This window comes from Vicugna pacos, chromosome 16 (assembly GCF_048564905.1).
Source record: "Vicugna pacos chromosome 16, VicPac4, whole genome shotgun sequence".
Taxonomy (NCBI): domain Eukaryota; kingdom Metazoa; phylum Chordata; class Mammalia; order Artiodactyla; family Camelidae; genus Vicugna; species Vicugna pacos.
The window spans coordinates 43,917,719-43,945,311 of NC_133002.1; the positions used below are offsets into that span (position 1 = coordinate 43,917,719).

The following is a 27,593-nucleotide window of genomic DNA, read 5'->3' on the forward strand; positions in this document are numbered from 1 at the left end:
TTAAGTGTTTAGTACTTACATAAAGCACTTATTTTATTGTAACAAACTTAGAAGGTCGTATCATAGCAGCCTACCACCGTGGGAAAAGTACACTTTCTTTTCAGAACAGTACTACTAGAGATAAATGTCATTGATTTCATAATAATCTAATACAAAATCTGTGAATTGACAAATCATAGTCAAAGAGACAGAGTTTACCTGGTTATTCAAAATTTATATCATAATTTCCCCATGCGTAGGAAGAAAGTTGAACTAACTGCCCAGAGAAGGAGTATATATATAGCTTGGTTTGCTTTGAAAAGCCTTTTTTTCTGAGCTGCTTCCCTAAGATCGAGAATTGAAGTTGTACGGTGGAGCAAGGAAAGGATTTTTTCTCTTAGTGAAGGTAAGACCATGCTATAAGAAGGTGAGCTGAAAATTTAAGGCTGAAATTTCCCTACCCCTCCCTGCTAGCAAGAGAGAACAGCAGAGCCTGTGATTTACAAGTAATTTCATGTATATTATGCTGGAACTGGTATCCTCTGAGTCAATCTTTTCCAATCTCCTCAGTTTCTTTCCCTGAAGTTTGAACCTGGCCACCACTTTTTAAATAATGAGTCTTACAGACTGGTTTTGACAGCTTGATTTCAGAAGCATAATTTCAAAAGATATTTAATAATAACCATGCTCAACTTAATTGTTTCCAGTTATTAAAATTGATTTGTGCTGCAGAATCAAATATTTAAAAAAAATTTTTTTTCAGGCTGAAGAAATCATCTAATCTACTAAGAAATCTAACATGTTCTCTTCTTATGAGGATTAAGTATATATGTATATATAAAGAAACTAGCACAGAGCCAGGCATGTAGTAACACAACACATTTGATCCTTCCATCTGTTTTTTCTGGCTACCCAAAATTTTAAAGCAAGGAATGTGGGAGTGTAACCAAAATCTTTTGGTTCAAAACACAAAATTTCTTTAAAAATTTTTGTACGTCAAGGCCTGCCAGAGTAAGACATTAGAAGAGCAAACTGTCGTCAGATGCTGGAAGTACTCCTGCTGTAAGCAACTGAGTTGGATTTATTTGGATTTAGTTGTTCTCATTAAGTCTACATGGTTATCAAAATTTTCTCCATCCCCAACCAGAGGTATTGTTCCACATAGCCATCCCAGGCCGGAGAGTGATTTATTACTAATCTAATACAGTTACACACAGAATGTGCGCCTCCAGTGACAGTGCAGATTACAGTAAGGGTGCTCCTCTAAATGGACTGATAGGATTTTCTAAAACATCATCAGAGCTTTCAAAGATTAAAATACACATATCTTTACCACTTAGCCTCCTTGCCTGTACAGTAAACAACCAAGTTGTGAGAGCATTTATCATACAATGCATACGTCAGGCCTCACAGGTGTTCGACAGGAATCACAAATGCTTGTTTCACGTGATGTCTTCTGCTAACCTGAAGCCTTTGGTTTATTTCGTACAGCAAACCATTCATCACTTTTATCTTTCGCCATTGCCTATAGAAAGAGAATTAGAATATTTATTTATTCTAAGTGCACCAAATAAAACATATAGTCTACTTTGTACCGCACTGCATTGACCACAATCGAGAAATGAACAATTAATGGTGCTCAGTCAGTATTTATGTTTGACAGAGGGTGCAGGGGGGTATGGAGCAACGGCTTGTCCATTCTCACTTTGCAGAGTAAAGGGCAGAGCTGCAGCGAGGAAGCGTGGCTGCCCACTGACGGGAGACAAGGCCCGAGCACACCAGGCTGCAGGCTCTTTGGCGAACAGGAAGTGCTGTCACTCTTGGCATCTGGGTGGGCTCTCAAGAATCTTTAGTTTCCTGGAGACTCTAATCATGAGAAATGTGAAAAGCTATTTTGACATTTTAGTAATGAGCCTGGAACAAATGATTTCCTTTTTCCATGCCTCCTCCCATACCATTCCACTGATGTTGGTAATATTTGGTTGGTCTGGGGCCTCTTAATTAAAAAAGAATCCTTGTTAATAATATGTTTTGGTTCCACCAGAGTCCTTTTATTCTATTATTCCCTGAGGCTGAGGCCACAGAGGTGGGTTTGCAGGGAGGGTTGTGCTTAGAACTGAAGTCTCTTAAAATTTCCAGTCTTTGGGTGGGAGAGACTTACCCCACTTACCAGCCTGTGGGGCCAAAGCAGTATCCTTATAATAACCTCTACCTGGAACGAGGCGGTGAGCCCAGCAGACAACCTGAGCCAGTGGTTCACTGTGAGATCTGAGGAAGCTTCGTGGGCTTTGTGTTCCCTAACTGACTCCCTCAATCCTAGAGATTAACCTTATTGAAACCCCTAATAAAACTCAGTGCTGTGGGGAAAAAAAAACCTGGTCCAATACAACCAAGCACATGCTAAATAGCTGTTTGGTAGGAAAATACACTCATTTATTCATCAAAAAGCAAGTACAGAATTACAGTCAGGCCTCTGTATCCACAGGTTCTGTATCTGTGGATACACAGGGCTATGGGACTTCGGCATCCTTGGATTTTGGTATTCCCAGTGGGTCCTGGAACCAACCCCCCGTGGATACTGAGGGACAACTGTATCTTTAAAATGCCAGTTTTCATTATGAGCTAGATATTATGCTGGGTTCAGGTGTGGAAGCAGAGACAGTCTGAGGCTTTGAGGAGCATATAGAATAGTTGAGGACACAGATGTGGAAACAGCTATTTTGCACAAGGGCATGCGTGTGTGTGTGTGTGTCTTGGGGTATTTGCTGTAATAGAACCACAAAGTGTTATCAGACCAAAAGGAAAAGAGTAACTAACTAGTAGGAGAAATAGTGTGAAAACACTTAGCAGGAAGTCAAAAGATGTCGCAACTGAAAATGAAGAAACAGAAACATACAGGGGGTGGGTATAGTTCAAGTGGTAGAGTGCACGCTTAGCATGCACAAGGTCCTGGGTTCAATCCCCAGCACCTCCTGTAAAAATAAATGGGCCTAATTCCCCTCCCCAAATAAATAAAATTAAATTAAAAAAGAAACACACATTTTTCATTTAGAAACAGTAAAGCTGAAAGTGGCTGCACTGGGACTCAGAGATGGGGCAAGACACCACTGCACTGCATTCATAAAAAATCTTAGTATTATTTGATTTTTTATTTTGATGAAAATAAAATGGATTTAAAAATCAAAAATATGCAAAACAGAACAAAAAACCCCCACAAAGATACAGAAGTTCCTGTCTTTTAGGAGCCATCAAAAGTGAGCAGAAACAACAAACTGTTGTGGAAAACTCAAGAAAGCTTCTGAGTCTTGAAAGATGAGCTGAATAAGAGCGGATGGGAAATAAAAAAAAAACCAACTCTTGGGTGGAGGCAAGAAGATATATCTTGGTTAATATAAACAGTTCACTGGGACTGGAATGGGGTGAGTTAGGGAGGAGAGGCAGCATAGATCAGGGCCAGATGTGTGACGGGCTCTGCCAGAGTCTGGAACTTATCTTGGAGGCAACAGAGAGCCATTAGAAGATTAAACAGTTTTTCAAATTACTGGATTTGTGCTTTAGAAAGCTAATGCTGGCAGCAGGGATTGACTAGAAGAGGGAAGGAGGCTTTTGCAGTATTGTGGATGAAAATGAGAGCCTTTTCAAAAGGGAGGTTGACAGACAAAGAATTTCAGAGGTAGAACTCAGCTCTTGGTGACTAACAGCTAATAGAATTTAGGGGTGAGGAGAAACAATATTCAAAAATGGCCCTGTTTGTATATCTAAAATTATCCTAAAATGGATCTAAAAATCAAAAATATGCAAAACAGAACAAGAAACCCCCACAAAGATACAGAAGTTCCTGTAAAATAAAAATAAAAATAAAAAGCATATTAAATGTTTAAAAAAACAAACTGGCTCTGAGGATTACAGCTTAAACAACTGTGATAACAGATACACAGTGCTGCTCAGAGGAGGGAGCAGGGTAAAAGAGGAAGGAAAAAAACTGGCTTTGAAACCTGAAAGGCCTCTGTGCAAGCCCTTGCCCTGCCACTTACTGAATGTACAATATTGGGTGACTTACTCTTTTGAGCCTCAGTTTCCTCATCTGAAAGGGGAATGCTACCTACCTTGCAGATTATGGTAAAAGCTAGAGAACATATATAAGGCACTTAAGAAAATGTCAATATAGGACTTGATTAATAAAAGTAACTTATTTTTCCTTTTTTTTTTTTTTTAACGGAGGTACTGGGGATTGAACCCAGGACCTTGTGCATGCCAAACACGTGCTCTACCACTGAGCTATCCCCTCCCCCTATTTTTCTATTATTAAACGAAGAATGGATTTGAAGTAAGACATTAAGTTACGGACACATGGAGTTGAAACGTCCATGGTTTATGAGTGAAGAGGTTTCTTTGGCTGTAATACTAGTCTAACACAAAGAACACTAGGTATAAAAGAAAAAGCTGGTAAGTTGGGCTTAAAGAAATTTCTGCTTGAGGGAGGATATAGCTCACTGGTAGAGCACGTGCTTAGCATGCACGAGGTCCTGGGTTTAATCCCCAGTACCTCCATTAAAATAAATGAATGTAATTACCAGCCCCTCTTCCCACACACGCAAAAAGATCATTAAAAAAATTTCTGCTCTTCAAAAGACTCTGTTAAGAAAATAAACAGGCAAGCCATCAAATGGGAATAGTACTTGCATTTGCAGATAATTAACAAATGACTCGCATCTAGAATTCCAACAAATCAACAAGAGGTAATTTTTTTAAAAACATGGATTTAAACGGGCCTTGAAAAATAAGCAAATACTCAAATGAGAGAAGGGCCACTTTAGGAGAATAAAAAAATGTGAGCAAAGACACACAGAATGAAAATAAATTCATGTTTAGAGCTTAGAGCATAGACAAGGATGGCTAAAATGTAAAATAGATCAGAGGTGTGTCTTCCAATTAGTGTACCACAATACTCCATGGATCAGATAAATTATATAATCTAATTACATGAAAGCTAATTAAAAAATACATAGGGAAAACCAACTGTATAAAACCATTTTTAGAAGATCAGGTTTAATAAGAACTGGATTTTAGGAGACATTAAAGATATACTGTTGATTTCTTAAGTGTGACAAGGTCAATATGGTATATAAAGAAATTCCTTAATTTTTACTTTTTGAATTGTCTTAAGATGTGTAAAATATTTAAGTATTTAGGGTTGAAATGACATAGTATCTGAGATTTGCCTTAAAATTCTCCAACAACCCCTCCCCCACCAAAAAAAAAACAAGAGCGGAGGTGGAAAGGAATGATAAAAAATTGTGACACAGAGTTGATTGGTGACAGTCACATAGGGATCTGTTGTACTCTCTTGTGTATATTTTAAACTTTTAGCCATGAAGTATTAAACATAAAATCTGTTATGGAAAGAAACAGACAAAAAACTTGAACATACAATTCACCAGAGAAGACAGCCAAATGGCCAATAAGCATATTAAAAGGTGCTCAAAATCATTAGTCATCAGGGGAATGCAAATTAAAACTACAGTGAGTCACTGCTTTACATGTACTAGGGGAGCTAAAACCAAAACCCCCCAAAACACAAATGTTGGTGAGCACGTGGAGCAGCTGGAATTCTTATACACACAAGGCTGACAGAAGTGTAAAACAGTTCAATTACCCTGGACAACTGTTTGGCAGTTTCTTAGAAAGTAAAAGCAATTCTACTCCTAGGTACCTCCCCCGCAAAAATGAAACATGTCTACAAGAAGATTAGCATGAGAATGTTCCTAGCAGTTTTCCTTATGATAGATAAAAATCCGGAGAAAACTCAAATGTCCACCAGTGGAAGAATGGATAAGCAAATTGTTATAGTCATAAAACTGAGTATCACTCAGCAAAAAACGAAAACCCAAAACTCTGACATGTGGAAGAATCTCAAAAATATTATACTGACTGAAAGAAGCCATTCCGTTTATATGAAGCCCAAGGACAGACAAAACTAATAGGTCAGAAATCAGGACAGTAGTTGTCTTTGGGAGGAGGGGGTAAGAATTAGAAATGGGCAGGAGAGAACTTTCTACGATGATGAAAATGTTCTATGTTTTGAGTAGCAGTTGTATGAGTGTGTGGAATTGTCAAAACTCATCAAATGGAACACTAAATTTCTGTACATTCAAATCCTATGTATATTTTACCTCAGTAACAACAATCAGAAATGCTTGTTTGGAGCTAGGAAGGAGAAATTAGGGTGAGAGAATGGATGATGGCTGAGGCTGAGAGCAGAGGTGACCAGAGCAGCAGGTGACTTCACTCAGAGAGAGACTGCAGAACCAGAGAGTAAAAGACAGCCCAGGTGGGACTGTGGGTAAAATCATTTCAGGATCAGACACAAAAAAGGTGCCTGGTGCTGAGGGGAAGCTGTGGGAGAGGTAAGAAGACGGCAGGGTCTCTCACACCAAAGAAGAGAGCCTGAAAGAGAAGGAAGGTGGTCAGTGAGAGGAAAGATCGGGAAGAACACGGCTGAGCAAACTTGCCAACTGAGAGGTTGCCTGAGAGTCTATTTTCCTTTATGGTAAAATCTGTAAACACTCTATTTTCTGCACATTTCCTGGTTTAATTAATTAACATCAATTGAGCTCTCTTATTATGTCAGCAGTTTGCCAAGCTCTATAAATCACACAACAATCCTAGGAGGGGGATAATCTTATTTCCTCAAATTTTTAGATAAGAAAACTGCAGTTTAGAGACAAAGTAAATTTCATAAGGTCAGTCACATAAATATTAAGTGAGAGAACCAAGACAGATTGATTCATTCCTTTAATCCTCAACAGAGTATTCACTGAGCGCCTACTGCATACTTGGTACGTGCTAGAAGCCAGGATACAACACTGAACAACTGCTCTGGATGCTGCTAGAAGAGTGTGCCTGTTGAGGATAGAAAAACAGCTGCCGGATTCGGCAAGAGGGGGGTCACCGATGACGTCACCACCAGCATCTCCCTGCGGGACAGGACCAGTGCGGAAGAGCAAAGCGTGCACAGGAGGGAAGGAGGAGAAACGGTGTGTAGGCAGATTTCTAAAAAGAAACCTGGAGAAAGGATATGGAGTGAAGAAAAGATTTTTCAAAAGATGGGAAATAGATTGGAGTTTGTATGCTAATGAGAACAATTGCCAGAAAGGAAGAGGAGGGGGATGGCATCCAGATCTTTCCATTCACAGAGCAGAACGGTGATGTACACAGCCGTGGTCCCCAGGCCGCCTGAGGTGGAGAGAAGCACAAATGCTGTGCCAGATAAGAGTCTTACAGGTGGCTATGAAGCTGACAGTCTCTGGCTCAAAAGTCACCCCGATGGCAAAAGGACACAGTTCTGACAGTAAGAACCAGACCCTGATGCTCTGGCCCATCCCCATACACTTTTCACACCATCCACTCAGGCTGACAGTGATACAAATTTAGAAATGAGACTCACGTCATCCAATAATTTGCTTCCTTCTGGATCCATCTTAGAAAGTTCTCGAAATGCTTCATCCCCCACAAAGCAAATTTCATGTCCATCCTACACCAATAAAGAGAAAAGAAATTTGGCAAAAGGACACCTCGGAAGCAATGCCTGGTGCAGCCCGTCCCCTCTTTGAGCAGTACTTACGGGGTCAGCCAGAATGACCACTTGCACTGTTGCTTTCCCAGGAGTGTCCAGACTCACCAGGGGAGTCAGAATCTTCTGGTTCTCCCTTTTCATCAAGGCTTCCAAGTCTGGCAACTTGAGGAGAACAAAAAGGCAAAGTGAGCAAGGGGTCACGCACGGCTCTCAGGCCGTGGTCCTCAGCAGCCCCAGAGGACTCCCAGATCAACCAGAAAGAACCCTGGCGCCACTTGTTTGACTTTATTATCTCAGCTGCTCGAGACAAAGGCTGTACTTGATATCAAAGCCACAATCAGCATGAACTGGAGAAGGGAGGGCCAGCGTTCTTAGCTGTTTGAACTAGCTAGTCATCACAGAGCTTTAACAAAAGACCTGGTACCACACATTACCTCTTTCTTGGGGCAAGAAAAGGCAATTCGTCCAAAAGCTGCCGCATGATCTACTGCCCCCTTGATGCCCTGGAGCTCCAGCTTACACTGAAAAGACATAAGAAAGTGAGTTTATCAAAATAGGTTATATGTTTAAAAAAAAAAATTCAAACCATACTAGGAATAAAGTAAAAGAAATAAAGTAAAATTAAGTCTCCCTCCTACTCTCACCCCAGAGGCAACTGTCAGCAGTTTCCTGTGAATCCTTCTAGACACATGGCAGGTATCTTTTTTTTTTTTTTAAACACAAATGGTAGCATAATTTACACATTATTCTGTCCGTTGTTTTTCTCCAACTAACATTACCATATCAGCACATAAAGACTCACCTCATCCTTTTGATGGTTGCTCAGTAATGCATTCTATGGATTAACCATAAATCATTGAACTAACTATTTCTTGAACCCATAGGACATTTAGGTTATTTTTTACATTTTGCTACGACAAACAATGCCACAGCAGATGACCTTGTACCCAGTTCTTTGCGCACACGTATGATGAGTATGTCTGTAACGAAAATTCCTAGGAGACCTGCTGGGTCAATGTCAAAGGACTCAATCATGCTCAAATGCTAGGTTATTAGAAAAAAAAAGATGAAAACAGATCATCATTACAACATTAAATCTTGTCTACATCTGACTCAGCAAATCCACTTCTGACAGAACATATCCCCAAATATAAACACAGGTAATATCTGGGTGGTGAGCTTATCAGCAATTTTTATTTTCTTCTTTCCGTTTTAAATACTGAATCACCATGCAGAGAACTATGGGAGTAACCTTCAGGTTAACCTCATGTATAAACCAAACTCAAAGTAACAGATTATCTCTCTCCAAGATTGCTCACCTGGTTATCAGCATAGCCCAGCAAAGCCCTTTGCTTCTGTTCGTCTTTTTCATAAATTTTCATCCCCAGTAAATTAGACCAATAGTTCAAGGACTTCTGAAGGTCAGACACTGCTAGAGTTACTTTTAATACAGGATCTGTAGTGTAATAAAACAGCAAGAATGGACTGGATAGTGCAACGGAATGGAACAGAAGGACCTAAGTAGGCTCAAGTATATATAAGAATTTAGTATATGTTAAAAAAGAGATCTCGCTCTCTTTTTTTAATTTAAGTATATTCAGTTACAATGTGTCAATTTATGGTGTACAGCACAATGTCCCAGTCATGCATACACATATGTATATTCGTTTTCAGTATTCATAAGAACGGGATCACTTAAGTCATTTTCAAACGGCACATTATTCACCAAATGGCTTCTCATTTGGTGGGAAGAAGTCACACCATCAAGCTGAATGGCAAAATACATTCCTGACAGGTTAAAGGATTCAGTTTAAAGAATGAAACCATGAAAACAGTAGAAACAGGTGATTATTTATTTATATAATTTGGGGCTGGAGAAAGTTTTTCTAAAAAAACTGACACTAAAGACAGAAAAACGATGAAGGAAAAGATTTGCTAGGTTAGTTACACAAAATGGAAAACTGGACAACAACCAAAAAAGGAGCTACAATCAAAATTAAAGAATAAATAACAAAGTAGGAAATATTTTTTTGCAACATGTATGACAAAAAAGTCGTTAATATTTAAATTACCTTTAAACATCGATAGGAAAAAGATCCACATCCTAGAAAAACAGGCAAAAGGCAAGAAGCAATAATCCACAGAAAAAGGAACTGTAATGGTTGATGAACATAGGAAAGCATATTCAACCTCACAAATAATCAAAGAAATCAGAATTCAAATAAAATATTTGATCTAGTTGACAAATTATTTATTTATTTATTTTTGGTGGGTGGAGGTAATTTAGTTTATTTACATATTTATCATTTTTAAAGGAGATACCAGAGATTGAACCAACCTTGCACATGCTAAGCATGCACCCTACCACTTGAGCTATAACTCTTCCTAGCAAATAATTTAAAAAGTTTACAGTGTTAACTGTGCCACTGCAGTAGGGAAACCACTATCATATGATACTGGTAGAGTGTAAATTAGTACATTTCTGGGCAACAATTTAACAGAATGCATCAAAAGCTTAAAAAACTTCCATTGCTTTGGAAAGAGCAATCTTATTTTCAGCAAGTAAAGAAGTAATTGTGGATGTATGAAGGTCTTTCATAACAGACATTCATCACAGTGTTGCTCACAACAATGAAACCCTAGAGACAACACAAATATCTAACAATAGACAACTGTTTCTCTTCCCACGATGTAATACAATGGAATCCTATATCTATATTTAATTATATATTTCTCTTTTTGATAAAAGATTGGAAGATATACTCTAAAATCTTAACAGTGGTTCTGTTTTCTTCTTTCTTCTTTTTTACTTTTTGATTATCTGTTTGTCTAGAGGGGAAAAAATCTTTTTACTTTGCAAAAATAAAAAAGATATTAAAATACTTAACATTACTGAAAACTTTTATACCAAAAAGTTACTTTCTGAAGAACTGTTCCAAGTCTATATCTGATTATGATAAGTTCAATATATTTTTCTTCAGTTTTCACTGCCTTAGTCCCATTTGCTAGACTAGCAGTTCCATGACTAAAGCAAGGTGTTTCTCACAGGTGCCTCTACCCAGCAGACTTAACTTTCAGTTTTCCCCATTCACTGAGAAATCAACAAATTCCAGCTGACCGAGACCTGGAAGTGGTGCAAGGGCAGGAACAAGAACCGTGGGTGAAACTACATAGGAGTGATTAATTCAAAGGAAGGATGGACACCAGCTAGACTGATAGATTTGACTAGTTTCCCAACCAGCAATTAATGCCCCAGAGGTATCATCATTTTAAACAACAAAAGCATCTTAAGATTGTGGGGTCCTCCTTTATTTTATGAACTGAAACATCATTAAAACCAGGAGGAAAGTGTACAGTGGAATTAGTGGCAGAACTTGAGTTTTAAAGTTAGTATATAAAACACCAATCACCTCTCAATAAAAATAATCACAGAAATCCCTTAATCATCAGTGAAGTACAGAAATACCATCTGAGTAAGTCCCATAGCAGAAGCCTACCCTCCCATGCTGGAACGGATCACTCTTTCTTTTGCTGACCTCCCAGTGAAACACAAGCAGAATGTAACACAACAATCAGACTTGCTATGAGGGGCATCTGGGACTTGAGGCAGACCAGTGGAGGAAAGAGACTGTCTCCCATCCCAGGTCCACTTAGGGGTGTGTGTTCACGGAGAGAAATGGCAGGCAGAACTACCTGTGCTATTCACCAGTATTTTTTCCCTTTTCTTGCCTTCATTTTTGTCTTGGCAGAGCAGGTAGCAGACTGGCAGCAACTAAATACATCATGACGAGGATGCCTCTGCCGTAAATGAAAAACGATGCGGTTTCCCCCCTGCTCGCTGGGGCAGTCAGTATGGGGGGCTCCTCACTCCACTCCACCCCCATGCACCGAGAACCAGCACAACAGTTTGGGAAGCTGACCTCAGCTGAGCGATACAGCTTAACTGGTCTAAGGACGATCTTATTTCTCTTTCTAGTGATTGGCTCAGGAGCAAGCACGTGAATGAAATCTGACCAGGAAATATGCTGGAAGATTCTAGGAAAAGTTTGCTCTGCTTTTAAAAAAGAGCAACAGGAAGTCAGCCTCTCCCTCTCCCACCAGATGAGGATGCAGGAGCAGGCGGCCAGCCTACAACCATGAGGGTCTAAGAGAAGGGGACTCTTGCGTTAAAAGAGAATGAAGAGGGAGAAGATCTGGGTTCTTGACGCCATTGCTGAGCTGCTGAATCTACTAACCCTGAAACCCTGCCTGCCCGGAGAATGCCTGCTCTGTGAACTAGAACATTTTCCTACCGTTCAAGCTAGTTTAGGTGGGCTTTCTGATACTCACAGCTGCAAGTATCCTAGATAGAAGAGAAGCAGTCTAGATCCCCTAGAGTGATGCACTGAAGTTCTAACCCGAAAATATAATTTCTTAGAGAGCAAAGAACAACACTGGCTTGGGAAAGACACGTCATGTCAATATAAAAGATTCCACAGGAGAAAGAACTCGAGCTGCCTCTCTCCTTCCATCAGATGCCTTTTTAGACAGAGGGCTTTCATCATTCTGGGTATAATTACCTGACTGAGGTGGACTGCGGTTCTGCAAAAAGAACTTATATCCTCCTGGGGCTTCAGTTTCATAAACACCTTCTGCAACTTCATTAAGTGGCCACTTCAGCTTCCTGGCATTGCTGACAGCCTGGCTGGAAGCGAGTGTGATTCCCTGTGACAAACAACAGTATCACCCAAGTGTACAATCATAAAACAGATCTTTTGTAGAAGACAGTGAAGCAAACCCCGTTGTCCTTAGTCAAACCACCTAAGATTTAACTGTCTTTCCAAATTTTCTCCTAGTGGTTTTGAAGTAGGTTTTGGACATTTCTCTTCCATAAAGATTCCAAACTTCATGAATCATAGGACAGAAATTCAAATACCAGAAAAATTTGATCTCTTTAATACCAAAGATAATGTCTCCTAATTTTAAAGATCTAGTAAGAGAAATCTTGATCTTACCCTTGGCTTGCTAGCTATCTATCTAGAAATGTTTTGTTTTTATTTTTGCTCTTCAAACAAAAAAATATAAACCAATTATCAAGGCATTCTTTATTTAATTTAATCAAAATATCTAAAAATGCCCACTATGCTTTCTGATGTGTCCAGCCCCGTCTCTACTTTAGATCATTATTATAACCTCTCTGCCTCCTGTCTTGTCAATCCATCGTCCACTCTGAGGCCAGAGTAAATTTTCTGAAAGACACCCTACAGTCTGTTCTCAAGACGGCGACCCCATGTTGTTTCTCCTCTGCTTAAAACCCTTGACAGCTCTTCGTTTCACCCAGGGATGGCTTCTGACAGCCTGAAAGGATGGAAACAATCTGATCCATATCATTTCTTTCTTTTTTTTTTTTTGCAGGGGAGAGGTCATTAGGTTTATTTATTTAGTTTTTTGATGGAGGTACTGGGGATTGAATCCAGGATCTCATGCATGCTAAGCACACACTCTACCACTTGAGCTATATCCTGGCCCCCATGTCATTTCTGATTCCACATCCTCCCACCCTCCCCTAGCTCTGTCCCAGCCATGCTGGCCTCCTCGCATTTTCTCAAACATGTCAGGCGCTGTTTGAGGGCTTCTGCACCAGCTAGTCTCTTCCTGGAATGCTCTTCCCCAAGAAGGGCACCCAGCTAACTCCCTTACCGCCTTTGAGACTTTGCACAAATGTCACCTCCTCACGGAAACCTACTCTGAACATCCCACTTAAAATTAAAACTGGCCGTTGGCCCCCACGCTCCCAATCCCCCTTACTCTGCCCTCTTCTTCCCCCATTACAACGATCACCTTTGAAGTAAACATATTACATGATTTATTCATTCATTGTATTTATTACTTATTATCAGGCTCTGGGCCCCCTCCCCTGCCAGGCATAGCTTTTGACTGTTTTGCTCACTGGTTACTGAAAGTTCATGGAACAGTGCCTGGCACACAGCAGGCACTCAACTTCATATATTTGTTAACATATACATTAACTAAACCCCTCGATGTGAATCTGCAAGGTCAGAGGTACATACATTAGTTATTCTGATACCACCGAACTGAAGCTGCACCACTTGACACCTTCATTAGTAATGTAGGAGAGTGGCAGCCTCTCCCATCCTGCCTAAGTGCTGTCACACCTTTTGATTTTTGCCAATTTGATAGGTGACAAATGGCAGCTTGGAAGCTGAGTATCTTTTTTTCAATGTTTAAGAGACATTTCTAATTACTGTGGACCGTCTGTTCAGTTTTGGCTCTTTTAAAAAAAAAATTAAGCTGTTGATCCTCTTCTTTTTATTATACGTGAGTTCTTTATTTATATGGGAGTGCTGTTTAACCTGTTTTTCTTTTTGTTCCATGAACCGAGGAGCATACAAGGTACCTTCCATCAGGGATGTTTTACTACCAAAGTGTCCTAGGAAGACCCACAGCAGAGCCACCAAGCTCTTCTCCTCCACCTCCAGCACCTCTGGCACCTGCAGTCCCACCCGGCAACATCTGTCTTGAGCCAATTAATAAATGTTGATGGCACCAAGATGGCTTTGCTCTTTTTCCTCTCCCTGATTTAAATTTGGAGAGCAAGGAAAAGATAAGGAGAAACACAAAGAGACCTTCACATATACTCGATCACCAAACCTGTCACCTCTACCTCCTACACATTTCTCAAGTCCATCCACTTTCCCATCTCCCACTACCTCCACGTTAGTTAAGGAGCTGTTGGTCCCTGCAGCTCCTCCGAGCTGGTTTCCTCACTGTCCAGTCTTGCTCCTTTCCAACCCAAACTCCACGCTCTAGCTGTGTGATTCCTGCACACCACAAACGCTGTGCCACTGCCCTGCTGAAAAATGGCTTCACTCTGCTTTTCAAATAAAGTCTAAACATCCTCAGATGATTTGGCCCCAGCTTCCTTCCCAGCCTCATCGCTACCCACCCCTTTCCTCACATGCTAAGCTCCGGCCAGACTGCACGGCTCCCAGCTCTGAGTGCCGCGCTCCCCCTCACTTCCAGGCCTATGGGCCTACTGAGAATGCCTGCCTCACTGCCCGCCCCAACCCCCTCACCTGGCTCAGACACCACTCTGGGAAGCTTTCCCTGAACTCTCACCTATCTGAGAACAGGCTGGGAATTCCTGTGTGCTCCCACAACCTCCTGTTCTTATCCCAATTTTAGCACTGATCACACGGCATTCTTGCTGTCTCTTTTACTTGTTTCCCTCCACCAGACAGGGAGCTCTTTAGGCCAGGGAACAAATGCTTCACCCTTTACTATATCCCCAGGACCCAACAAGGAACATGGCATACAGTAAGTCACCTATCTGTTAAATGAATAAATTAGTGAGAGGCATGGAGAGAAAGAAAAAATAATAATAATATACGTTAAATCTGAGCAGTACTTTCCCTTTACAAAACACTTTTATAGATATTTGATCCTCATAAAAACTTCCATCTAGGTATCATAATTTTAACATGAGTTAACAGGAATAGTGAGACCAAATGGCCAAAATGACATCTAGCACGAGGTAGATTTGTTCAGTGGATTCTGAGGAGAAACTTCGTTACTCCACTCTTGCTATATGTGTAGGCCCAGTGACATCTCTCACACACAGAAACTGCTCAGTAAGTGGCAGACACCATTACTATATAACAGGTGCACAATAACTTGAATGCATGAATGAATGAACGAACGTGGTGCATGCAGTGCCTTCTTCTTTTCATCCTTAAAACCTCCTCAGATTTTTCTCTGATGATTGGCTGCAATAGCCCACCCCAACCATAACTGTCCCCTAGAGAATACTTCTCTGGATGGTGATCAGGACCTGAACCAAGGACTCTGGCCCTTCTCAAGGTTCAGTCATTCCCCCAGGGGAGTCTTGTCTCTTCAAAGCTGCCTCTAAGTCTTGAGCATGATTCTTAAACGTTGTGAGAACACACTTCATCCTCAGGCCAGCTCTAAGACAGGTTGCCCAAACGGGTTTTTTGAGTTTTGTTTTAAATAGAAAGTATCATTAAACAAATCACTAAACGGCACCCAAAAAGCCATCGATTCAGCAGCCATCAGATCTAAAGTCATCAGATCTGAAGCTGTATCCGTGCTCTCTATAAAAGATACAGCCAGAAGTCAGCTAGAACAAAATGGTACTTACCAGGAAGTCATTGCCAAGCCTGTAGTCTCCCACGCCATAATTGTAAGTCAGTTCTGCAACAAAGTGATCATCCTCAGGCCCAAATCCCACCATTGTTTTACTCCACTTCCCATCATAAGGCCTAGAAAAATGAAAAAATGAACCCAGTGGCCACAGAGGTGGGCAGTCTCTTCTGGCCCTCTAAGTCCCCACGAGGGTGAGATGGCCTCAGCTGATGCTCAGAGCAGCTGTGGACAGTGTTCAGGGGCCCTATCACCAAAGGCTCTGAAGACCATCTGTCTGGCACCTACTTGAGGGAAAGTCGTTACTTTCTCTTTAAAGAAGAGGGCTGAATCCTATAGGGACAATTCTCCCCACTGACCCTCACTTATTTTTTGCATATTCGTCAACAAGCATGCAGTTTCCACCAGGCCTTGGAATTTCCCAGCTTGCTATGGCTACTAACCTGGAGAGACTCCACAGGACATGGCTTCATCCAGGAAATATACATATTTGTGCTCCTGAAGCTGCCTCCCTAATTCATTGCCTTATTTTATCTTATTTTTTAATTCTTTGAAGTTTTATTTTGATATAATTTAACTTCTCAGGAAAGTTGCAAGAATAGATTGAGAAATTCCAATGAATTTTTAAATTTTTTTTATTTATTTAATGTATTTTGAGAGAGGGAGATAATTAGGTTTACTTATTTATTTATTTTTGGAGGAGGTACTGGGGATTGAACCCAGGACCTCGTGCATGCTAAAGCATGCACTCTACCACTTAAGCTACACCCTCCCCTACTTTGATGAATTTTTTTAACTAAATTCATTGGTTGTTTACATTTACCCATTTGACCCCACTGTTGCCTCCTTAATTTATTCTGCTGCCTTATATTGGCTTTAAGAAACTGCTTTCGGTTCTCCAGGGGTATTCAGAGCCTAAAGGAGATTTTAGGAAACAAAGTGTCATACCCGTTACAGGCAGCTTTGCAGCCTTCATCAAATTCCTCATGCCGCAGAATCTGGTAAGGGAATTAGAATAAATTACAAAGTTCTCCTAGTACTGCACATGGCATATTTAGCATAAACTAAAATGTCAAAACGCACACATTACCATTGGTAAGCTTTACTTGTAAAACAAACAAAAAGGAAAGAGCTGTATATTTTCCATAGGCTAAGTAAATTTATATAAATCCAATGTAACTGAAGTAGCAGCAGTTAAGAAAGAACAGCTTGACACCAACGGTCAGGCAACCAAGCAAAGTTGTGAAATCTATTTAGATTGGGGAGTCAGGGAGCAGTACTGTGCAGTAATAACAACAACAAAAAAGTGTGGCTTTCATTTAGTAGTTGTGCAATTCTGAGAACAAAGCTTAGGATCTGAGTCTCCTAATATGTTATGAAAATAGATCACTTATTAAAGCATTTTACACAGAATCTAATACACAGTAGGCTCTCAATGCGTTAGTTTTATTTTCCCATTTGAGTCCCACAGCTACTGCTCTGGTACAAGTGTCCATTATTTCTCTCTTTTACTATTAGAAGTCATATTTACTGATCTCTGTCCTTAATATCACCATAAAATTAAGTCCCTGAAGTACAGCTCTGATCACATCATTGCCCCATCCTAAAACGTAAGAGAACACCCTACTTACTGTGACATAAAATGCAAATTCCTTAGCACATTATTCAAGATACTATCAGAAGCAGTCCCAACCTGTTTGTCCTGGTATCCCATCTCCTCAGTCTATGTTAAAGGCACATAAAACTAGTGGTGCTTCCCAAACTTATCTTTGTACTGGCTACTCAGTTTTTCCACTATACTCCTCCCTCTGATCTTGGTCTGTGGAAATCCTATCTTTAGAGGTCAAATGTAAGGTCTCCATGAATTATTTCCTGAGGACCAAGGTTAGAATTAAATCCCTCCTCCTTCTGTATTTTTATAATAATAGTAGCTAACACTTATATAATACATATGATGTGTCAAATGCTACACATACAATAACACATTTAATCGTCACAACCACCCTTTAATCAATGAGGAAACATATTAAGGAAGAGCTCTGTGGTTTTTCTACCACTTATTAAATTTCAACTTCCGTTACCATTAGCAATGTACAAATCTTATTCTCACTGCGATCCTAGGCCAGGAGCTTGAATTCAGGACAGATAACCAGGGTCACTTTCATTTCTGCCACCAAAGCTCAACACAGAACTGTGAATGGGGTGATATTTTTTAATTGACTGGTGAGTTCAGGTAACTCCCTTTGCATTCCACATCTTCTGCAGTGTCTACATTCAATTGCACTCTTGCACACTGTAAACAAAGAATGTTGCGCGCCATTTCATTTCTACAAGGACCCAGCCCTCAGCCTTGCAGTCACCGACTAACAGTGCACCCTGAGGGGAATTCAGGGTGGAGAAAAACAAGAAATATTTCATGCTTGGGATACTGGCCCTGGATATTTAAGATGCATATCTAAGGAATAATTTCAACAAACCCAGATTTTTGCATCTTCCCATACACAGAAAAGCATAAAATCATTAACTTGAGATATCTGTTTTTGTGATTACCAGTAACCTTTTGATGCTGGGTATATTTTTTTCCCCAGCCAAAAATTCATACATATCCTGGCTCCTTCCTTACCTCTTCAGAGCAATTCCTCAGAGGTATCTGAGAAGCTGTCTCCCAGGCTACAGTTCTCAGTAAGGTCCCCAAATAAAATGTATCCCTCAAATTTTAGGTTGCTCTTTTTTTCTGTCAGTTGACAACATCTTAAGCCCCTGGTTATCAAGAGCACCCCAACAGCTTCCACATGCGTTTGCCACCCACGTGACTCATGCAGAATCACAGCTGCTCAGGGCCTGAGAGCGGCCACTCCCAGGTGTTGGAGAGGAGAATGGATTGACTTCACACTGAGATCTGGACTACTGAGAGGAGAGTTGGAGCATTCACCCAGAGAGATTAAGTATTCGAAAGAGACCATTCAAACCAGCCCCAAGAGAAGCAGAACTCTGAATATGCTAATACCTAAACCGAAAGAGACTGAGTCACTGTTCACTGGAAGACTATTACATAACTTTTTATTGATTTACTGTCTTTCCCTCTAGACTGAAAGCTCCACAAGGATAGGAACTCAATAAACATTTGTGAATGAAATTTAATGGAAGGATGTGCGTAGACACACAGTCGATGACTAATATTAGTCCGAGCCCCCTTTCAAAGGCCATGCAACCCAACCCGCGACTCGCGACGCTTCCTGAAGCTGAAAACCTTACAGAACTAATAGGAAGTTCAGGGGCTGTGGCTGGAATTCACATCACACCCGTTTCTCCCCTCCTTCGGCCAGGTGGGCCTCAGCCGCCCGCGACCCCCTCGCGCGCCAGCCCCTCTGGCCCCATCTGCACCTTCATCCCCAGGACATTACGATAGAAACTCGCTGTCTGGAAGCGGTTTCCCACTTTGAACACGAAGTGCAGAGCTCTACGAGTCGCCATGACCAGCAAAACCACCGAGACCACCGAGACCACCGACACCACTCACGTTCCACGCGTAGAGCACCGCCCCGCCCCCAGAGCACGCAGGCGGGCCGGTGACGTCATTGGCCGCCGCCGGCGCGCTTTCTTGACGCAGGCCCCCGCGCGGGGGAACATGGCGGCGCTGCTGAATCGCGTGGGCTGGGCAACGCGACCCGTGCTGCCCGTGGTCCAGACTTGGGACCTTGACGCGCGGCGCTGGGTCCGGGCGCTGCGGCGAAGCCCCGTGAAAATGGTGTTTCCATCCGGTCAGGTGGTGGAACGGAAGCCCAGTCCCGGGAAGCAGCCCCGGAAGGCGGCGGCGGAGGCCAGTCCCCGTGAGCAGCGGCTGAAGCAGCCGCTTCAGGTCCCCCCATCTCAGACACCAAGCACCTGGGAAGAGTCCGGGCTTCGCTATGATAAGGCTTTCCCTGGAGACAAAAGGCTGAGGTGATGTGTTCCTGAGACTTATCGAGTATTGCTATTTCTCTTCCCACCTCACAGCAGGATCTTGACCTCTCCTCCCATTGGAAGACTTCCAGTACAATTCGCTGGATTTTATGATGCACGGAAGGCAGAAGAAGTGTCTTTTTTCAAATTCGTTTGTTTCTTTCTCTGTCAAGCTCCTCCAGTCTGTTAGAATTAGGTGTGTCTCCGTAACGAGGATGTTGGTAATTAACTGTCTTTTTATTTCCACCCACAGCAGTGTGATGACAATAGTTAAGTCCAGGCCATTTCGGGAAAAGCAAGGGAAGATTCTGCTGGAAGGTCGTAGGCTGATTGCAGACGCTCTCAAGGCTGGTGCTGTCCCCAAAGTTTTCTTCTTTAGCCGTCTGGACTACCTAAAGGAGCTGCCCATTGAGAAGCTGAAAGGTGTTAGCCTCATTAAGGTGAAATTTGAGGATATCAAGGATTGGTCCGACCTAGTGACACCACAAGGAATAATGGGTTAGTGGTTATTACACAATTTGTCTCTAGAAGTAGAGACCTAGGATTATTTTTTTCATACTTGTCTCAGGGCAACAAATTTTATTTAAACCAAATTCAAACATTACTGCCTAACTTTTTCTTAAAACACCCAGAAAAATTTATGCATCTTGTATTTTCAGTGGAAACTGAAGCCAGTTTTTCATCATTTGTTTGTGGTTTTTTATAGTCTTTAGGAATTTTTGGGGTCACTTCTTCAATCTTTAATGTCCAATTAAAGATTAAGAAAATGTTTACCAAAATACCCTCCATTTCCACAAAACTTCTGCCAGTGTGGCTGATACCCATATATCACTGACCCCCTTATTCTAGAAGCAGGTCTGAGCAGTAAGCTACAATTTATTGCTCTGTTTAGCTCATTGAACAGGAAACCTTGTTTTCATTTGGTGAAATCCAACTCAGGAGTCTAATAGACTGTGATGTTTGTAAGCACTTAGAAAGTTCTTTTTTCCTAAATATAGAGGAGTTATCTTCAAGATTCTAATGTTTAAGCCAGGGCCTGTCAAATAAGTTGTGCATGTATTCCCTGTAGTGAGCTCACTGTGCAGCTGTTTGTTAGGAGAGGAAATTCTGGAGACCATCTCTTGTTTCTGTAACCCAGCATATCACAGGAATCTGTGCTCCTGCTCTCAGAACTGTCCCCTTGGGTGGGGACTTGGACTACTAAAATTCTCCACTCACTCTCGTTAACTATACCGCCCTAATCCTTACTCCATGCTGCATGAAAGTGTCACTTGTTTTGACCATGCTTGCCATTTTGGGCATGTGTGTTAACAGTGGCCAGCCCCTTCTGGACTTCTGTAACCCCCTTCATTATTATAACTGCTTTCATCATTTCATGGCTTTTAAAAACATTTTGGGGAGGGTATAGTTCAGTGATAGAGCATGTGCTTAGGATGCACGAAGTCCTGGTTTCAATCCCCAGTACTTCCATTAAAATAAATAAACATAATTACAACCCTCCCCCCAAAAAAGCTATATTATTTAGCTTCTCCTTACCCTGTTTTATTTCAGATTTGAGGAGGGGGTAAAAGGAAAAATAGATAAGATCTAGTACTACCTCTCAGACATTAGGCACATCTCTGAAATCCAGTAATGTAAATGGGTCCTCTAGAAGTAGAGTTCTCATACCACAGCCCTTCAACTAGAAGTTAAAGGACTTCTGAGGTCCTCTGTCCCACTGGTCTTGTGGCTGTCTGTGACTCTTAAGTGCCAGGTCTTTTACAGTACACAGATGCCTGATAACATTCCATTGCCTCCACTATTGGGTTAGGTAGAAGTTATTTATTTATTTTATTTTGGGGGGAGTAGGTAATTAGGTTTATTTATTTATTTATTTTAATGGAAGTACTGGCGATTGAACCCAGGACCATGTACATGCTAGGCACATACTCTACCACTGAGCTATACCCTCCCCCCAGGTTAGGTAGAGGTATTTATTCTCACTGTGAATAAGCTGGAATAGCCTGTGGGGAGGGCAGTTTGGCGGTATCTGTTAACATTAGGAGCACACACACACCATTTGTCCATTTCACTTACAGGCATTTTTCCTAGGGAAATATTTGGACATATGCACAGACTCATACAGTGATGTTCATTGCAGCGTTGTTCACAATAGGGAAAAATTGAAAATTAAATGTCAGTTGGAGAAGAGCTAAATAAATGATATTCTTGTTACAAAATAGCATGCAGCAGTTACAAGAATAAGGTAGCTTCTTATGGACATGGTAAATTCTCCAAGACATCTGATGTTACGGAGTTAAATAAGTAGATTACAGAATAATGTGGAGAGTATGATTTCTTTATCTAAAAGAAAAAGCACTTATATATGAATAGATATACATATATGTAGGTGGATGCAAGGAACAAGTTCTGAAAGGATACACTCCAAGACTGAAAAAAATTCAGTGCCTTCCTCTCCCCTGTAACCATTTTCAATCGGAATGTATTCATGTATTATGCAATTAAGAATACAGGAAGAATCATAAGTAAATAAAAAGATTATTCCTCATGTTCACATCAAACAACTGAATAACCTTTTGTGTTTCCTTAGGGATTTTTGCCAAACCTGACCATGTTAAGATGACATACCCAGAGACTCAGCTTCATCACACACTGCCCTTATTATTGATTTGTGACAATCTCCGTGACCCTGGGAACCTGGGGACAATTCTGAGATCTGCTGCTGGGGCAGGCTGCAGCAAAGTATTACTCACCAAAGGTAAGAGCGCTTGTTACTGGGTGGAGCAGGTGGCCATTGTGAGCAAGCTGGCTCTGTGGGCTGATGTGCATGGGTTTGAATATTGGATCTGTCCCTTGTCCCTCACATGTAAGTGAGCAGTACTCTGAGTGTCAGTTTCCTCATCTGTAAAGTGGGCTTCACAGAAGGGTTGTTTTGAGGATTAAGTGAGATGATGCATGTAAAGTACTCAGCACTGTGCAAGGCACACTCAGTAGATGCTGGTTGTTTTAAAATTATTTTGACACCTGCTAGGTTATTAAAGAAAGAACTTAAAATTAATCAGAGGAGAAATAGATGCGGGTTTTAACACTTGGTCATCTCCTCTCGTCAGAAATGGGAATTAGTAGGCTTGGTGTCAAACAGACTTGCCTAACAGTTGGGACATGTCTAAAAGGCCTCTTACAAGTTGGGGGGAGGATGGGCGGGAAAGGGTCATTCATCAGGAACAGTCAAGCTGCTGTTCACTGTGACTCAGTAGTGGTACCCATGGCTGAAACTTGCCTAAATTGCTCAACTCTTCTTCCCCGTCATACCTTGTCAGAGCACATCTCTCCACTGGCATGAGAGCAAAGATGCTGGGGTTCCATCATCGGTACCCCACTTACCTGACTCATTGTTGAGAGTTCTAAGAGCAGGTGTGGTTTGGGAAATGTACCCCTATAATCCAAGCAGTGTGGTTTCCACGTTGGTGCTGGTGGTTGCTGTGTAAGAGGAAGGGAAGGAGTAGGAAACACATGGGGTGGTCCCCAGTATTGAGGACGAGGAGGAAGTCTCATCTTGTCTCTTACTCCCCACTGGGTGGAGAGGTCAGACTAGATAGTGCCCCTCATGAGTCTGGGTCCCTCCTTTGCCCTCCTCGCCTCTCATCCCTGGTTCCCTGCAGTCATGGGGAAAGCCATGCTCTAGGATCCATGTGGCCATTGTACATGCTCCACGTTTTATTTTCCTTTTGAAACTTGGTTTGCCTACTTAACCTGACCTGATGTTTGACAGATTAATTCTTAAAATAATTTCTAACAAAGACACTTGTGCTAACAAGTCAGGGAAGACAGTGGATGCGCGGTACCTGGTCCTGCTGTCTCCCAGCGTGTGTCCTGGGAAAGGCCCCAGGACTGCCGATGCATAGAAGCGGCTGGGCTTAGCACATGGCTGTAGGGAAGCCTGCCTCTTGCGGTGGAAGCGGAGGCGTGTGAATGATAAGGCTATTGCTGTTGCCTTGGTTCTCCCTGGATTACTGTAATTGCCTCCCATCTAATTTCCCCATCTCTAGTGTCTTCCCTGCTGCAATCCAGATTCAACATCGAAGCCAAATGGGTCTTTTTAAAACATAAACCAGATTTGTCACTACTTTGCTTAAAATCCTTCAATGGCATTATGTTGTTTTCTGGTTAAAATCCTAAGCTCCTCAGCCTGGCACACCCCGCCGCCTTTAAATTGGCCCTTTCCTGCCTCCCATATCACCTCCCACCTCACCCCTACCCATTAATTGGCCTGATTACCTTGGCTTTGGGATGGTGGCACTCTTCCCCCGTCTGTAACTTTGTCCTCTGCTCTGGTCTTTCTCACAAGATCCTCCTGTTCTTCAAGATCCAGCTCAGTGCCATGGTCTCTGGGTTGTTTTTCCTGATAGCTCTGCTTCGTGCCCAGGTTTCTGTTACCCTGTTCATACTTCTTTTACATTGGTTATTACGAATATGATAGTAATCTGTTTAAATGTCGTCCAAACGCCATTGTCCATTATGTCATGAGCTCCTTCAGGTTGGGGACTTTAATGCACTTTGCATCTCCCGTACTGTCTGGCACATACTTACGGTATAGGTTGAATGGATGAATAAAATGTTTCAGCACTAGCAGGAGATAACCCACCAGTCCCTTTGCTGGACACTCCTGTAGCTGGGGAAGCAGAAGTCCCAGCCATCAAGAACGCCACAGTAGGAAATTTTTTGCTTTATTTCTTGATCCAGAATTAATCTGATTGACTTCAGAGTCCCCTTGTCTGGGAAGGTTTGTAATCTTAACTGGATCTTGTCTTCTATTTTCTAGGCTGTGTGGATCCCTGGGAGCCCAAAGTGCTGCGGGCCGGGATGGGCGCACATTTCCAGGTGCCCATCATCAACAATCTGGACTGGGAAGCAGTGCCCAACTACCTGCCCACCAATACCCGGGTCTTCGTGGCTGACAACTGCGGCCTTTATGCGCAGGCCCAGGCCCAGATGTCTCATAAGGCTAGTGACCATGGCTGGATATGTGACCGACGACTCCTAAAGTTTCACAAGTATGAGAAAGAGGAAGAGGATCCAGAAGATGAAGCCAGTGAAGGCTGGCTCCCCGAACTTGAGGTCCAGAGTTATGACTCGGATTGGACAGAGGCACCAGCAGCGGTGGTGGTAGGTGGGGAGACCCATGGCTTGAGCCTGGAGTCCCTGCAGTTGGCTGAGAGCACCAGGGGCGGGCGCCTGCTGATCCCCATCGTACCTGGTGTGGACAGCCTCAACTCCGCCATGGCTGCAAGCATCCTGCTCTTTGAAGGGAAGCGACAACTGCGGGTAAGGGCGGAACGCTTGAGCAGGGACAGGAGTTACCACTGAGGAGGGACGACAGTCAGTCCTCGGTTAGAGGCTGTCTCTGTGGTTACTGGAAAAATAGGAATTTCCATGAAGTTCTGCTTATCCTCAAAAATAAGAAAGGTTAAAATTCTTCCTGGTTAAAATTCTTCCTGAGATCTTCCAACTAACGTGTGTGTGTGTGTATCTGTGTGTGGGTGAGAGAGAGTGTAAGTAATGATCCTCAGGGCTCTCTATGTATGTGTTTTTAAAAATTGTCCACCAAGGAGCATTTTTGTGCCCAGAAAGTTCCTGAAAGCGTCATCTTGGCCAGGGAGGACCGCTCTCTCCACCGGCTGGGGGTGCTTCGCAGTCGTGGAGCATTGGCTGTAGGCCAGGCTCCATCACCAGCTCCTCTGATGGTTGGTCCATGGAAAATAAATAAGTGTAGACCAGCAGATTACATTAAAAAAAGGTTTTGTTTCAGTGTGGTCGGTGGTCACAGTGCATATCTTTTCATCTTTGGCCTAGTGATGAGGACACTGCTGAGAGATTAATGGCCCAGGAAGCTAAGGGTGATGGCCTTCAATAGCTGGCTGTTCTTTTGGCTTGGCTGTGTTAACTTCTGTTCGTGTAGGTTTTGATTTAAACACTGTTTATGTTTGACACTTTTTTTCCCCATTTCTGGTGAACAGTTGGTGGAAACAGCTTAATTCATCAGGTGGTATTATGCCTTCTTAGCATCTTGGCAGATAATTTTTTGGGGACTCTTGGTCCAGAAAAGGAGGAAAGTTTTTTAATCTTTAGCTTAACCCAGCATCTGTCAGCAAAGCCATACTCTTTTTACTAGCTTCCTGCTGTTAGTCCTTCTTTACAGAACACTTTTGGTTAAATGTAATGATTGACTTATTTGCATTAATCTCCCGTCCTGCATGAACAGAACTGCTTAAGGAAAGGCCAGTGTTCCTGGATGTTTTGTGTAGAGAGCCTCCTGTGAGGGGAGGGAAGCTGAGGTTCTGAGGATCAGAGCTTGGGGCCCTTGGGCCCACAGTTCTGCAGCAAGACCCTGCTGGAGCCCCCAGGAGACCAGGGCAAGCTGGATCCTTACTGGGTACCAGCTAGGATGTAATTGCGGACATGAGGAGAGGCAGGTTGGTAATCACTGTGTGTGTAAGTCACTGTGGGAAGGGGATAGGTGGGACCAGAATGTGGGACTTACTTCAGGCAGTGCTTTTGCAACCAAAGACAGTATGGTTGGAGTTGAGAGACCCCAGGAGTGTGGTTTCACCACATCTCTTCCACACAGGGGCTCCTGTACTGGTTGGGATTCCTTGGGAGCCCTTCAGCTGCTCATTCCAGGGAGTCCCAGTGAGCATGGGGGTCCCATGCTCGAGAGAAACCGTGCACCCCTACCAGCTCCCTGGTAAAACGAAAAGGCCAAGCTTGACGTGTGTCCCAAATGGTGCCCCAGTGGGTTTGCTTTGCTATGTTTGACGGGAGGGGTTTTTGCAGGGACAGTCTCTCTGGTTGGCCAGGCTCTTGGGCTGACCAGCAGAAGCTGCTGGGGTGCCCTGCTCTGGTTGGGGCTTGCCCAGGCCCCCACACCAATGCTGATGATGACAGTGGCCCCCAGAATGTTCTTGAGACCCTCCATTACCCTTCAGCTTCTAGAAAATAGAAGAGCCCACAGCCTTCGTAACTGCTGAGCCCACAAAGGCTGGGACTTCGTCTGCCAGCTTCACAGCCATGATGCCCGTCACACCAGCAGGCGAAATCTGGGGGCAGCCCAGAGAACTGTACCACGTTTGTACTGCCATCCAGTCTCCCAACACCTTGGGAAAGCGCTAAAGAAACAGACATCACTAAAATGAGTTTCATGCCTTTTCAGCATGAAACCAGTCTCCTGCAGTTTTTGTCCCCCGGTTATTGTTCCTACTGATTTTGTCACAAAATAGAAATAAAAGCACTGCAAAAGAGCACATCCAGCAAGTCTTTCTACACCTAGTTTATCTCCTGGTGTGAGAAGTTTACATCCCATTCATTTTATAGTCAGTGACTTGTATATCACGCCTTGTGAGTTCTTTTTATGTAATTTAGCAGAGGGGAGGGCAAATTTCCCTTTCTTTAAAATGATTACAGGGAAGCAAATGGTGAACTTGTTTATCCAGTGTTGGAAATTCACCATCTCGAATTCTCAATTTTGAGGCCAACATTTATGTCACCACAAATGAAACAGGAATAAGAACTGAACAGTAGGTGACAAGTAAAACACATTGCTTGGCTGAAAAAGAAGCCTTCAGAAGGCTGGCCAAGCTGCCCCTTGCCTTTGTGTCGCACAAAGCTGTCGTGATGATTTATGCCACAAGGGGGCAGCCACGCCTCAAACCACTCCCAACTATGAGGGGAGGGGTCGGAATTTTTCCTGGAAGTAAATGGTTGAAGAGAGGATGGAGTTCAAAGTCCCCCTCCACCACTGTGGGCATTCTGCAAGTTGTTTGTGCTCAGAGGTGCTGAAGTTGGAGACCCATCCAGATTGTCATTCCTTCTCGGCAGAATCTGACATAGAACATTAGACCAAAAACTAGAGGAAATGGATAGAAATAAATGGAAAGTA

At 42.5% G+C, this 27,593-nt stretch overlaps 2 protein-coding genes across 4 annotated transcripts in view; one reads left to right on the plus strand and one right to left on the minus strand.

Annotated features, from left to right (window-relative positions):
• GLOD4 (glyoxalase domain containing 4) lies at window positions 1–19,240 on the minus strand. The gene is made up of 9 exons (XM_006214423.4): window positions 19,100–19,240; window positions 16,664–16,713; window positions 15,714–15,834; window positions 12,115–12,259; window positions 8,875–9,011; window positions 7,990–8,076; window positions 7,604–7,717; window positions 7,427–7,513; window positions 1–1,504 (listed from the first exon to the last, which is right to left on the minus strand). Exons 1-9 carry the CDS (start codon window positions 19,187–19,189, stop codon window positions 1,439–1,441), a joined length of 897 nt encoding a protein of 298 aa, XP_006214485.1. The 5' UTR covers window positions 19,190–19,240; the 3' UTR covers window positions 1–1,438.
• MRM3 (mitochondrial rRNA methyltransferase 3) overlaps window positions 19,188–27,593 on the plus strand; it is an 11,911-nt gene continuing 3,505 nt past the window's right edge. The window contains exons 1-5 of one of the 3 annotated variants that reach the window (XM_072939089.1): window positions 19,188–19,657; window positions 19,911–20,155; window positions 22,248–22,415; window positions 24,480–24,982; window positions 26,644–26,958. In XM_072939089.1, coding sequence (XP_072795190.1) covers window positions 19,188–19,657; window positions 19,911–20,155; window positions 22,248–22,415; window positions 24,480–24,982; window positions 26,644–26,685 — 1,428 coding nt within the window. In that variant the 3' untranslated portion in view covers window positions 26,686–26,958. Of the gene's footprint in view, window positions 19,658–19,910; window positions 20,156–22,247; window positions 22,416–24,479; window positions 25,471–26,643; window positions 26,959–27,593 lie in introns of those variants that run through there. The other 2 variants (XM_031685370.2, XM_006214422.4) reach the window with 2 other exon arrangements.